Genomic DNA, 12,956 nt, shown 5'->3' on the forward strand with positions numbered 1-12,956 from the left:
ACCACGCGTTACATTTATATGATGGTACGCTCACTCAGGGGTGCGCATTTTTATGCAGTCTCCTTGGTTTTCAAGTTGCATGGCATATCCAAAAAAAGTATAAGAGCGCAGGTAAAAAAATGCTTACGTATGCAGTAAGTAGTGTATACTTATATATATACACTGCTACGTGCTTGCCGAAATGACGCAGGCAAGCGGCACATACAGCATATATGTTCATTTTATTGTGGGCAACTTTTTCGCTTGCGAAATGAACTTGGGGAAAATAGCCCCCTTGCTTGTTCTCTTACGAAGGTTTTTTGCAAGCCCGCAAACATGCTGATTTTGCGAAGAAGGTAAAAAATTGATTCAGAGCAAAGGTTGCGTCAAGGCCACTTTTCCTGCTAGATGAACTTTCGCTCAGTTGGCTGAATTGTACATGGTACACATACGTACTGCGTACTTGTGTGTATAAAAAGGTATATAATTTAAATTAAAAAATATGGAATTTTTTTTTTCCACTCACTGTTCCGCGGCACTTTTATGCGAAAGGTTTATGCATATGAATCGGCATTAAGCGATGATTCAAATAGGCGGCGATGTGCCCTGTTTTTTGGCACTGTTCCTCATAACATTAGTGCAGGACTGGCGATGAGGGAGCCCTCTGCGTGTACATGCTTGCACGTGCGTGCCTACCGTGCATGGTTGCGCACATATTTGTTACGTATTGACGCATTTGCGCGATTGGAATGTACCAATCCTTCCCTTCTTTTATGGACTTATTTTGCGCACCCCCCACGTACTCGCGATGGCGTACCTCTGTTGTCCACGGTGCAGGGCATTACCAAAAAAATGCGTCTTGTGGCACGCACGCAGGTGCATGGACATGATACATATATTTATACGCACATACGTGTGAATCCCCCAGCGGGTGAACTTAACAAGGTTAGTAGCACATGCTCCATAACTTCCTCACAGGCGAGTGATGCAAAAGGGTTACAAATTATGCAGTTACATGTCTAGGCAGTTAAACGCTACACTGTTACGCTGCCGCAGCCATATGATCCACTCTGCACGCGCATGTCGGTTCCTCTTGTCTGGGGCGACGTAACAGTGTAGCGCGGTTGATCGGGTCGTACATTTCTGTCGCTATCGAGTCAGCCCCTCAAGAGCGTCCTATTCAATTTCTGTATTAACTGAGCCTCCATATCTTGGAATATTTTTCTTTTCTCATGATCGTGAACACTCTCGGCATGTGTAGAATACGTGTTGACTATCCGAAGAATATCGTTTTTTTGGATACCATGCAGAGTGCCATCATTTGGTGAGAAGCCGCAGCATTTGCAATGACATGGATCTATGTGGTTACTTCTTGGTAACTCCATTTCGTGATAAAAGTTCTTCTGCACCTGTGCTATTTCCTTATGGGAAAATGTGTACTTGTTAATAACTGCACACATATTTGTGTCAAGTAGGAGATAATCCTCCTCAACGTTTTCGACAAACTCCTTTCCAAAGTGGTTCATAAAATGAGTGCGTACATTTGATGTGTTGCTAATGTTTAATTTGTTGGTACAGTACAGGATGTTCCTTATGCATTTTTTTAGCCTTATTCTATTTTCGCGATTCTGAGGGTTTAGCCCTGCCAGGGAAGTTGATTCGTTACACAGTGCAATCAGCTTGTTACATACGTGACATATGTTTTCGTTTCGAAGCATCCGGCAGATGCTCTCGTGGGCAGCTTCCGTTTGTCCATTTCTGTGCGCGTGTAAAGAAAAAGAGGAAAAAAAAAAGAAAAAAAAAATTTAACACAAAATGTAATAAAACACAGATGGGTATGCACCCCTGCGTGATGAAGTACACAGCGAGAGGGCCAAAAAAAAAGGACGAATAAACATATGTAGAAATTATGTGGGAATAACTTGGGGGTAGCACCATGGACATGTTGCACCACTATCTAGGAGTGCCCATTTGGACACCTATGCAAGCCTTACAGGAGGAAAGTGCGGATGTTCTTCTTTTGCACCATGGTTTCAGTTCTGCTTTTTATTTGGAGCAGGTTGACTGCAAGGTGGGACGGATGCGCATGTGCAAGTGAAGGTGTGCTACATAGTGAAAACAATGAACGCAATGGACGCATGATCCACTTTATAAGCCTTGTTCGGTGCGAGAAACACCCCCGAGTGCTCAACATCTGCTCGTCTTACCTCTCGACTTAAATAAATTCAAAAAAATACCAAACCTCTTTGAGTCCTCCTCCCCCATGGGCATCTTTACTACTCCTGCGCTCATCGTTTTGGTTGCATTTCTTAGCGCTTCTTTGCGCAAGGGAATACCTCTTTTTTTTTATATTTTGTTTCCCTACTGAGATGATTAATGAAGGGAAAATATAGTTGTAGCCTTTTTTTTGGTGTCACGTAAGTAGGGGAAAATTATAAACTCAAGTTCATCCCATGTTGGGGGGGGATCCATCACATGGAAAGAAAAAAAAAAAAGAAAAAAAAAAAAAAAAAAAAAACAATCGGGGACAAGCGAAATAGGGACGAATGACACAACTGCGAAGAGAGCTTCTACGAGCCTTCCAGAGATGGCCAAGTGGTTATGCCGGAAAAAAGGGAAAAGTAGTTAATCCACCCATGCAACGGATCCTAAGAGCACCCCCTTTTTAATCTCAGATGTGAAGAACCCGAACGTCACGGAGTTGCGGAAGGGTGAACCACTGTACCGTGTCTTCATCTGGAGCATGCGCCTCTAAGTGCACCTGTTCGCGAACGTGTTGCATATGTTGCGGGGATAACTGGGGAGCCGGGGGAACTTAAGTAACATGAGGAACATAATCAGATCGGGTGATAACAATTTGAATATCCTACTGTATATTTTTTTTTTTCTTTTTGCCACTTTGTCGTGGATACAACTTCGAAAAGATGCTAATGAATGGTCACCCCATAGGGTGGTCAAAGGTGTTGTTTGACGATTCTTTGGATGTGTTTATGAGAGGGTTATCAACTCTTTTTGGATCGTGTTATTTTCTTTTTATATTTAGAGGCATGTAATGGTTATCCTCTTTGTGGGTGTACAAGAATGCTGCCACGGTGGACATTTCGCGATAGGATGACCCTTTGCAGGTTAAGGAGAAAATGTGCATGCATGGACTTGCGTAAGGAGAAAGCGCGCACGAGGAGGACAGCCCCCTTCGTACGGATCTTTGCATATTCCCATGTCCTTTTATGCTTTCCTCCGTGGTGATTTCTCCTCCTATTCGCGCACACTTCTTCAGGCTTGTATAAGCACTGTTCTTCTGGGCCCAGCGAAATGGGCCAACAGTATATAGGAACGCGATTTTTCCGCAAAAAAAAACTTGTGACCGCCTTGCGAGGTGGGACTCCTCTTTTCCGTGAGGAAATATGTACAGGAAAAAAAAAAAAAAATCATTCCATTGTGCAGTTGAAAAAGCGCATGATGTTAAAATTTAGGAGCAGCTTTTTTCTTCTTTAAAAATATTTCACACCCTCTTACTCATTTCAAAGAATCTTACGCAGATAAGCGTGGAGTGTTTTTTCTTTTTTTTTTTTTTTTTTTTTTTGGAAGCATGCAATAGGAAATTGAGTATACATTGGCGAAGCTTCTTCGCAGCTAATTCGTTTGGTCCCATACGAGAGGGGTACCATCTTGAGAGAAAAAAACAAAATATAGTGACGGCGTCGGCTCCTTCTTTGCTCCCTTTTTACCGCCGTTATACCGACATTTCGCCGCCTTTTTTTCGTTTTGCTTTTTAAGCAATTTTTAACTATATGTTGTTTTTAATTGGCCCTGTTTGTGGCTGCGCAGTGCTGCTTCCCGCTTCTTTCCAAGGGAATTGATGTAACGTTCCGCGGGGCTCGGTATCAAGGGTTCACCCGTGCGTGCAACATAGCCAAGCGGAGAGGGAGAAAACAAATTCTCGAGAGGGCGCCTACGCAGGCGCGGTGTGTATAGGTGCATAGGCACGTGCGGACACCTGTACATACGTAGAGAAGCGCGGGCTTACACCTTTGCGTAGCCACGGAAATAAAGATCTTCTGCCCCCTGGGGTAGCGCCTCCTATCCGTTGAACACCATCCGCACCGTTGCAACCATGTCAACATGGATAAACAAAAAGCTCATATCTATATCGGAGAAGGTGATCGAAAATGTCATAGAATCTTTGGCAAATAAAAACACACACATTGATAACATACAGAATATGCAAGGGGTAAGTAATACCGGGTGTGTTTGTACAAGACTGTGCGCACCCCTTTTCGATTAAAATGTTTATTTGTGTGTTGTCCGCGTGGTTGATTGTTTCACTTGATGAATCCAGTCCACGTAAGTGTACCAAATAGCAGCCCTCACATTTTGCCCCTTCCTTTGGTGTTTCCCTCTTCTCCTTCCCGAAACACACACATCGCAGACCCAACTGGGAAAAATAATAAGCAAGGTAATTTCTTCTAAGTACTTTTTCAAAAATGACGACATTTGCTACAACTCCAGGAATCTGGACTTCATTTGGAACATGAAGAGCATGGCGAAGAGGAGAAAGAAAAGAATAAGGAAAGATAAGGTAAAACGGATCAAGAAAAGGACATCGAAGGGAAGAAAAAGCAAAAGAGGAAGCAACAGTCGGAGTCTTCCTGGCCATGGTACACAGGAAGAGGAAGAAGCTGATTGCAAACAGGACTCATATGACAACATTTACATAGATTCAAGAAGCCCTAATTATTTGAACATTGATGAGTCGTACATTCGGACTTGTCCTGCCTTGAATACCAACGAGGCAGGTGAAGGGGAACACCAGGAGAAGGAGACCTCGTTGAAAAAGGACATAATAACATGCAACTCCAGTGTGCAAAGCGTCTTTAGCGAAGCTCCAGAGGGTGTCACGTCAGTAAAATCAAATGCTGCATCGAGTTACGGTCCCTGCGCAGAGTACACAACAGACGGTTCGAGACGTTCCTCAAAGAGGACTTCACAAGGTACAGCAGGTAGCAATTCTGGGGGGACATCTCCTCGTAGTTCCCACAAAAGCGCAGGAGACAACTCAGAGGAGGAATCGATAAATCGGTCCACCAACACATCTGTATCGAGTGAAGCGAATGATTCCTCCTCTCGAGGATCGTCCAAAAGGATAATAACATCATCTTCAGAGGTGGCCAAACGGGAAAGCTCCTTCAACTCGAATCAGTACGCCGAGGCTAGAGAAAACTACATGATACAGAAACAGGCACATCTGTGCAGAGTAAACCTCTTCATTAAAGAGGCCAAGTTATTATTTTTTAACAAAGATGTGAACATAAGCGATATATCTATATTTGTTACGACCATTATGGAGGAAAAGAAGTACGTTGGCAAATTGAGAAAGCTAAGTTCGAGGACTCTTCCAATGAATAATTTAATAATCAACGAATGTATTAAACATAACGTGAAGGATATATACACCGACATCGTGATAAATATAAAGTATCGAAATAAGAAAAAGAATAACGAAGAAATAATCCTGGGGAGGGTGATCATTCCCTTTTTTCTTCTTCTAAATACATACAGATATAAAATTAAAAACATCAGGAATAGGATAAAATATTGCACCAAGTGCTTCCTATGGCTACACATCTTTCCAAGTAACAACAAATTATTTAACTATAAATTTTTTAAGCCAGTGGAAGGGTTCGAAGAATATGGAATGCTCAACCCTCTGTACACATTAGGGTTTTTAAATATAAAAATGAAAATAATTTTTAAAAAGAATCCCCTTCTTTTGACTCTCTATAGTAACATGAGGAAACCTTTATTTTACTATAAATTACCCGTACAATTTGAACCTCTTTATTGCCAGTACTATAGTGAAAACTTCTTCGTCTATGTTACTCAGCTGCCTATATGGATATATAAATTTTTTTACCTCTTCAACCCTAGGAGGATTGAAATTATTCCTTTAAATTGTTACGATTACGTGTTTATTTTATCCTTTTGGTTGTTTTTTTTCCGTTTAATTGTTATTTCTCCCTTCTTCCTCATCTTCGTTCATTTTTTTTTTTGTCTGATTTTCATTTCCCTTTCTTACAAGTTCGGCCATGTCAGCTACAGCAGCAGCAGCATGGCGTATAACTTTCGCCCTGTCCATGTGAAGAAGAGGACGCACCACTGGAATCGGGGTGAGGCGAAGAGCCCCCAGACGCATCAAATGCTACTCCCCGAGAATAGGCGCAACGTGCGTTTTTTTGACAGCAAGTGCAGGCAGGTACCGATCTCGGCGAATGATATAGACTCGAATTATTGCGGCGGGGGGAGAGGCACAAATGCGCAGGGAGGAATAGACACCAATGCGCAGGGAGGAATGGACACCAATGCGCAACATGGGGAAAATGGCTGCCCTTTGCGGGGGGGGCAACTGCTCCTCCAAAGTAGACCACTAGAGGAGAGACCCCCGGGCGGATCAAACAGTTTCGACGTTCCCCAACTGGTAGTGACAAGTGAGGAGTTGAAAAGGATTCCAAGTGAGCATAGACATGGTGGGGAACACAGCAAAAGTGGTACGTCCCAGAAGAATGACGAATTCTATGGAGAAGCAAGCAGGAGAATGAACAACCAGAACGAATTCAGTAGTAATGGAAGCTTCTATGGAGGGAGTCTTAACAGCCCTGAGAAGTGTCCCCCCAAGGACGGAGCATATCATGTGGCTCATTTCAAAATTGAAGAAAATTGTTTTGTAAAGCAACCCAACTTGGATCACGAAGATGAAGAGTCGAATGGGAAAATGAAGGATGGAGAACAGGAACGCCCAGAAGAGAAAAAAAAAAAAAGCCTAATCCACTTTATGCAAAATACACCCGATGAGATAAACAATAAATTAACCAACGTGACAAAATTTGCAAAGAAAATTCAGAATATGATGTTCGACAGTAGTGATAAAAATCCGCTGGATTTTTTCAACATGGGTTCACATGCAAATGGGCTAGCTGGGCTGTTTAACGGGATGAATGAGAAGCGGAGGAAAGCGGAAGGGGAAACACCCAAGGGGGAAGACCAAACTGATAAAGTGGGAGATTTGCACCATTGGGGAGATAGTCAAATAAAGGGAAGCCAAGGGAGGAACCCTCAAGTGGATAATTCAATTAGGGGGAGAAACCACCCAGGAGGGAGCAATCAACCAAGTGATAGCGAACATAAGCAGTTGAATACATCGAAGCAGGGAAAGGAAAGTGCCCAGAGGACATATCGCGCAGAGCAAAACGGGATGGAACGGAGTATCCAAAGAGAGGTGCACACTGATCACTCAGCGGCAGATTCTTCATCGTGTCATAATGGGAAGGATGAATATTTAGCGCAATATAAAACGGAAGTAAGTGTAGACGGAGTTGCTAACTCGAACGCATTGGAAGCTGCCAAACTGGTAAACCGTAGTCACATGACCAGAGGCAGCGATGCCATCCCGTCGTCTGATCATATGGGGGTGGTGGAGGAGAGCCCCTTTTCCAACTCAAACACGTCGCTAGAATCCAAATTTTTAAGAAAAAATTTCCTGTTTGACGCGATAAAGAATAACTTAGCATCCCCAAATGGAAAGGAAGCCGCTGAGTTGGCCATGAAGAATGATGCCAGTGTGACGAACGAGAAGAAAGACATGTTTGCGTTTAAAAAGAAATATGCGTTTACGCCAATCGTGAAGTCTCCCTTCCATAACTTCTATTTGTTCTTTAATTCGATTGACGGTAAGAAGACGTCGATCTTTTCAAACAACGTGGATGTCCCAAATGTCCATTTGCTTCTCAAACGATTCATAATGCTTATAACATTGACTCAGAATTTTACGGGAGCCTTTACCATGGTTTACGAAAAAGTTAACTATGCTTTCAATTGGGACTTCACATGTTACACGTTTGTAAATTTGGTGATTTTGTTTTTTTTAAGTTACGGCTTTTCTTTCATTTTTTATGCCATGTCGTTTGTCCCCCTTCTGTTTTATCGCCTTCTTCTATTTTTGCTCATCTCTGTGTTGCTGATAAGGAGCTACGAGTTGACGGAGGTCGGACACAGGGCTAGTCTCTACTACGAGAGGGTGCGCAAGAAGAAAGTCCCCTGGTGGAGGTATGCTTGGAGATTGCTCAGCAGGATGGGAACTCGAGTAGTGAAGGCCAAGAGGAAGAGGAATGCACAAGAAGAGATCGAGCACGACCATGAAGTGCCAGCACGGAGACACGATCAAGCCGCCATCCCCCATTTTGTCAGACGTCTCTTCAGATCGGTGTACAGAGCAGTCCGCCGATCGGTGCGTCGATTTGTGAGACACACCATTTGCAGATTCTTCCAGGTCACTTTCAAACAGGTGGACAAGATGCTACGCAGAGGGGTTGTCTATATTTACTTTTTAATCTTTTTTTTAAAGAATTGGGTAACAAGATTGCTGATACTAAAAGATATTGAACACATGAAAATAGCCAAGATGCAGGGATTTAAGAATTTATTCTTTTTTATTCACAATCGAATGATGCGGAGAGACGCGGGAATGAAACTGTTCCTGAGAAGCAACGAAAGCTATCCCAGCAGTGGCCACAGCAGGGCTGGTGACCCCGTCGGGGGAACTCCTAAACGTGTGGATAACATGAAAGATGGCTCCATTGATGAAAAGCATAATAAAAATTTCATTCACACGCATATGTATGATAACTACAAGAATGCGGACTCGTGTATATACTCCTCCAGTGATAAAGACGCTTCGAGCGTGAGAAATGGTGGCTACGGCGCCGACCACTTTGCTCGTGACGGCAGCGACGACGACCGGAAATCTCTCAGCCAGCTAACCGACAACGGAACGATGAACGTGAACGTGGACATATTCCTGCACTACTATTTCAAGCGGAGGAAATATGACCTTTTCAACAACATCATAAATATCAACAGGAACCATATATGTAAGAGCACCGAAAAGGGGCGAGGACTGCATAGACCCGCAGAGGTGTGAAGAGGGCCATGTGAAGGGGGCAAGGTGCAGCGAGTGTGCAAGTCGGTGCGGCCGACATCCTTGTCTATGTCGGCCCCGCTTCTTTTCCACGTTCACTCATTTTTTCTCCACCTGTCATTTTCAAACTTCCCATTTTATTTTCTCCCTTTCCCTCCCCCCAGACTCCTACAAGGATATAAATCTGCTTCAGTCAAATGACGACCAAAATATCAGCCCCCTCAATTACGCGGAATATCTCAACATTGAGCATAACTACTCCAGTTCGTATGACAATAACAAGAAGAGGAGTTGAGTTGGACGGCGCCGTCAGAGGCGGTTGTTCGACTGTACGCCCTGGGGTTGTTCATCCCCCGTCAGAACGTGCGTAAGTATTTGTGGCGGTTTCGCCATCGATGATCGTTTTCTCCGCATAGAGTCCCCTTTTTCTTTTTTTTTAAATGTCACTTAATTGAAGGGTTATTTTGTTTCACGTTACGTCACCCTACTTGACCTTGATTTTCTTTGTTTTTCTTTTCTTTTCTTTGGTTTTTTTTTTTTTGTGTAACTGCGACCCCTTGGATGCCAATATTCGTAGTTTCCTGTTTCGAGTGTTTTTAGCCGCGCACTGCAGAATGGGCCCCCGCAGGAGGCGGACATGTCACCACGTCAACTGTGATTGCCACATCAACTCCCATTGTCACGGCGACTGCTGCTGCCACTCGTAGCGACGTGTGTGAATCGATAACGCGGGCCGGTTATGCAATGCTTATTCAAACGTGTTCATCAGTCGGGTGAACTTACATCACGGATGAGACAAATTTTAAAAAAGGCATCCACAAGGTTCGCGGTTCACGTGGGGGGATCTTCGCGACGTGTCATTCATGTGTGGAGTCTCCATAAGAAGTAGTCTAATTTATGCGCCAAAAAAAAGAAAAAAAATGGGAAGAAAGAAGAAAGACAAAGTTGAGGTGACGACAATGGCTCCCTCGGCATGGTATCAGGGTTGGTTACTAACAGTGTCATGCTACAAAGGTAGGACGTTATCGAGACGAGGTGATCCTTCCCAGGGGGTGCCGAAAGGAGAATGGCAAGCCGCTGCTTCCGACTTATGAACAGGGGGCCTCCCCCTGGAGAAGGCACCCCGGGGAAATCCCTCCATAACGTAGTGCTCATCCCAGCATAGGGGTGGATCCACCTGGTGGCTCACCCACCTAGTAGTCGACCCACTTCTTCGGATGCTTCAACACCTGCAGCGTCTCATACTCGCGCGAGAACTTCACAATTTTGTACTTGTAAAAAAATTCGCACTTGAGGGGAAGGGAGGCAAAGACGTTGTCGATCTTTTCATGCTCATCTGACAAGTAGTCCGAATTCTGGTCGGAAAAAACTTCATCCTTCAGAAAGGTGGAGGCATAATTTTCAATTTTGTCCGACTGTTTCTTTCTCTTATAAGTTCTGTAAGTATTCAATTCGAGTCCAAACTTAGTGCCTCGGTCATATATTAAATTAAACTCCGCGTATCTTCCCCGGCAGACACGTTGCCAATTAACCATATTCTCGTCATACTTACAATGAATTGTCTGCGCGAGAATGTAGAGGTAGGATTTACGAAAATTAATGATGCACTCTTGGACAAATAAGAAGATCATTCTGTAGCTGTTATCCATGATGGGATTGCAGCTATGACATTTACATGGCGTCTCATCGGACGGAAGTTTTTTATTCGTATGGCTGCTATTATAGTTAGCGCTAGCGTTACTGCCGTTTCTGTTGGTAAGGTTGATACTCATATTTTGCAATTCTCTCGCTTTTCCATTTTTCCCTTTCCCTTTTATCTTTGTCTTTATAGTGTTATCCAATAAATTGTCGAAAAATATTCCCCCAATGCCTCTGCTGATATTTCTGTGCTTAATTCGAAAATACATGTCGCACCATTTTTTGAAATACTTGTAAAATAAGTGATTATACTTATCGCAGACTATCTTAAATGAGTGATGAAAGTGGATGAATAATTCTGGGAAAATATAACTGGGACTCAAGTCGCATCCTCCTCCAAACCAATGTTTCAAACTTCGGTAGTAGTTATCTATATGACTCTTCGAAGTATCCGTGCTGCTAGGAGCTGCGTTCACATTGGTGAGATGTCCATTTTGGCCTCCTTTATTGGTAGCACCGTAGGCGTTGGTATATGGCGTATTGCTACTATTCGCAACCGGGGTGTTTTTCTTCTTTTTCCGCCCCGTTTTGATGAATACTTGGAAAAAGCGAAAGTTCATATGGATGGAGGGCGCATTAGGATTCAGTGGATGCGCAATGATGGACAACCCAGAAGCATAGTACTTGTATTTCTCGCGAACTATCTTTAACCCCCCGTTGCTTATAATGCGAGAGATAACTTGGTTAAGATCATCCGAGTAGCAAATCTCCTTGGTATTGATGTACTCTTTATTGTACTGATTGACGCACATCTGCTTGGCAGTCTCTCTGTCAATGGTTCCATTTACACAGGAGTAGTTCACTGCACATTTTTCAAACACTCGTCCATTCTCCAGGATCCTCGTTATTCCTGATCCTATTTTTTTCTTCTTCGAGTTGTTCTTGGTCCATGTTTCTTCGAGAAATTTTTCTGTATCTAGTGATTCGAATAAACCACATATGTTATTCTGCTCCAGTTTTAAGAGATTTTCCCAACAGTTCCGGAATCTTTCATTGGGAGCTGGCTGCATGGAGAGTGGCAAAGCAGGAGGGACAACACATTTATTGTGAGACACTAGACACATAGGTGGTATCCTCGTGCGAGGTGCCCCTAACGCCGGAGTGACTTTCTCAGGTGTAGGAATGTTCGTGGACTACGCCCAGAGTCGTGTGCACGACCGAACCCATTGGTCATCAAAAGGGCATACTTCAGACATAGAACGTGCCAGATGGAGACAACTCGTGCGTCTGGTTTGGGTTTTCGTTTCTCCAATTGGGACCTACCTCATCTTTCATTGTATAAAAGTCGTTGGTAAAGATTTATATGGACCTTTCCGCGGGGGAAGTGGAATGGCACCACGGCGTGTCAGTGTTGATGGGGGGTGGATAAAGATGACGAAATTAGAGAAGGTTGGGATGATGCCGATTCACACGCTTTTCCCTATTCCCTTAGCTGCATCCACCCCAGAACGGAAACCGCTATCCGGCTCAAGGAACAAATAAATGAGTGCTAAGCTTACGGCCGCCGTGATAAGTTAAAAAAAAAAAAAATACCGTGCAGTACAGTACAATACAACAAAATAATACAATAAACTAAGAACTATTATTCCATGTAGTAGAAGAAAATTGTAAAATGAGTTACGACCGGGTGGGGCACGATCTGGATCAACAAACTGCAAGAGTGAGTGAATAAAGCGACGCAGAGTCGAGGTGGTGGTGGGAAGTGTCCCTTTTAATGTTAACAACTAAAAAAGAGGACCATAAATTGGGCTGCAATCTTAAGAAGATTAAAGGAGATGAAGAAAACAAAAGGAAGGAGTGTTACGAAGGGCCCTTAAGGGGGGGTAGGGTGTGGAATTAAAACAAGCGCCGTCAGAAACAGAAAAATGAAGTGAAGAAAAAGAGTAGTAGAAGAAATATCAAGTTAAAACTGTCAAAGTTGATTATGGCCTACATTTTTCTTTTTTTTTTTAAATGTAACTTCCGTAGGCATTATTGTACCGTGCCAGTCGGGGAAAGGAAAATTTTACTTCTCCACCTTGACCAAAAAAAAAAAAAAAAAGAAGTGAACAACTGGACGATGGAACGAACAGATGAAGAACGGCAGATTCGGTTACAAATAATGTTTTCCTGCAATGTGCCAAAAATGCTGAGTGCATCGGAGAGTTAGAGTAAATTCCTCATGGCGCTGCTTTAAATCGGTTGGCATCTACGTATTTTCCCGGGAAAGAAAAAAAAAAACAAACAAGGGAACAAATACAACCTCCTAGAATGCATACCTTCTACTTATACAGGTATTTACAATTTTGCTGGAATGAAGGAGGCCCTT

General features: G+C 43.2%; 3 protein-coding genes across 3 annotated transcripts; 1 reads left to right on the top strand and 2 right to left on the bottom strand.

The window, feature by feature from the left end:
• Positions 1–1,136: 1,136 nt before the first annotated feature.
• Positions 1,137–2,271, bottom strand: C922_02418 (hypothetical protein; the record flags this gene model as incomplete). Its single annotated transcript, XM_008818017.1, has 3 exons — positions 1,137–1,737; positions 1,974–2,043; positions 2,187–2,271. 3 exons carry the CDS (start codon positions 2,269–2,271, stop codon positions 1,137–1,139), a joined length of 756 nt encoding a protein of 251 aa, XP_008816239.1.
• A 1,822-nt stretch (positions 2,272–4,093) lies between these two features.
• On the top strand, positions 4,094–9,245 carry C922_02419 (hypothetical protein; the record flags this gene model as incomplete). The annotated part of the gene is made up of 3 exons (XM_008818018.1): positions 4,094–4,210; positions 4,409–8,903; positions 9,115–9,245. 3 exons carry the CDS (start codon positions 4,094–4,096, stop codon positions 9,243–9,245), a joined length of 4,743 nt encoding a protein of 1,580 aa, XP_008816240.1.
• An 898-nt stretch (positions 9,246–10,143) lies between these two features.
• Positions 10,144–11,658, bottom strand: C922_02420 (coproporphyrinogen III oxidase; the record flags this gene model as incomplete). Its single annotated transcript, XM_008818019.1, has 1 exon — positions 10,144–11,658. One exon carries the CDS (start codon positions 11,656–11,658, stop codon positions 10,144–10,146), a length of 1,515 nt encoding a protein of 504 aa, XP_008816241.1.
• Positions 11,659–12,956: the final 1,298 nt, after the last annotated feature.

Source organism: Plasmodium inui, assembly GCF_000524495.1.
Source record: "Plasmodium inui San Antonio 1 unplaced genomic scaffold supercont1.8, whole genome shotgun sequence".
Lineage (NCBI taxonomy): Eukaryota > Apicomplexa > Aconoidasida > Haemosporida > Plasmodiidae > Plasmodium > Plasmodium inui.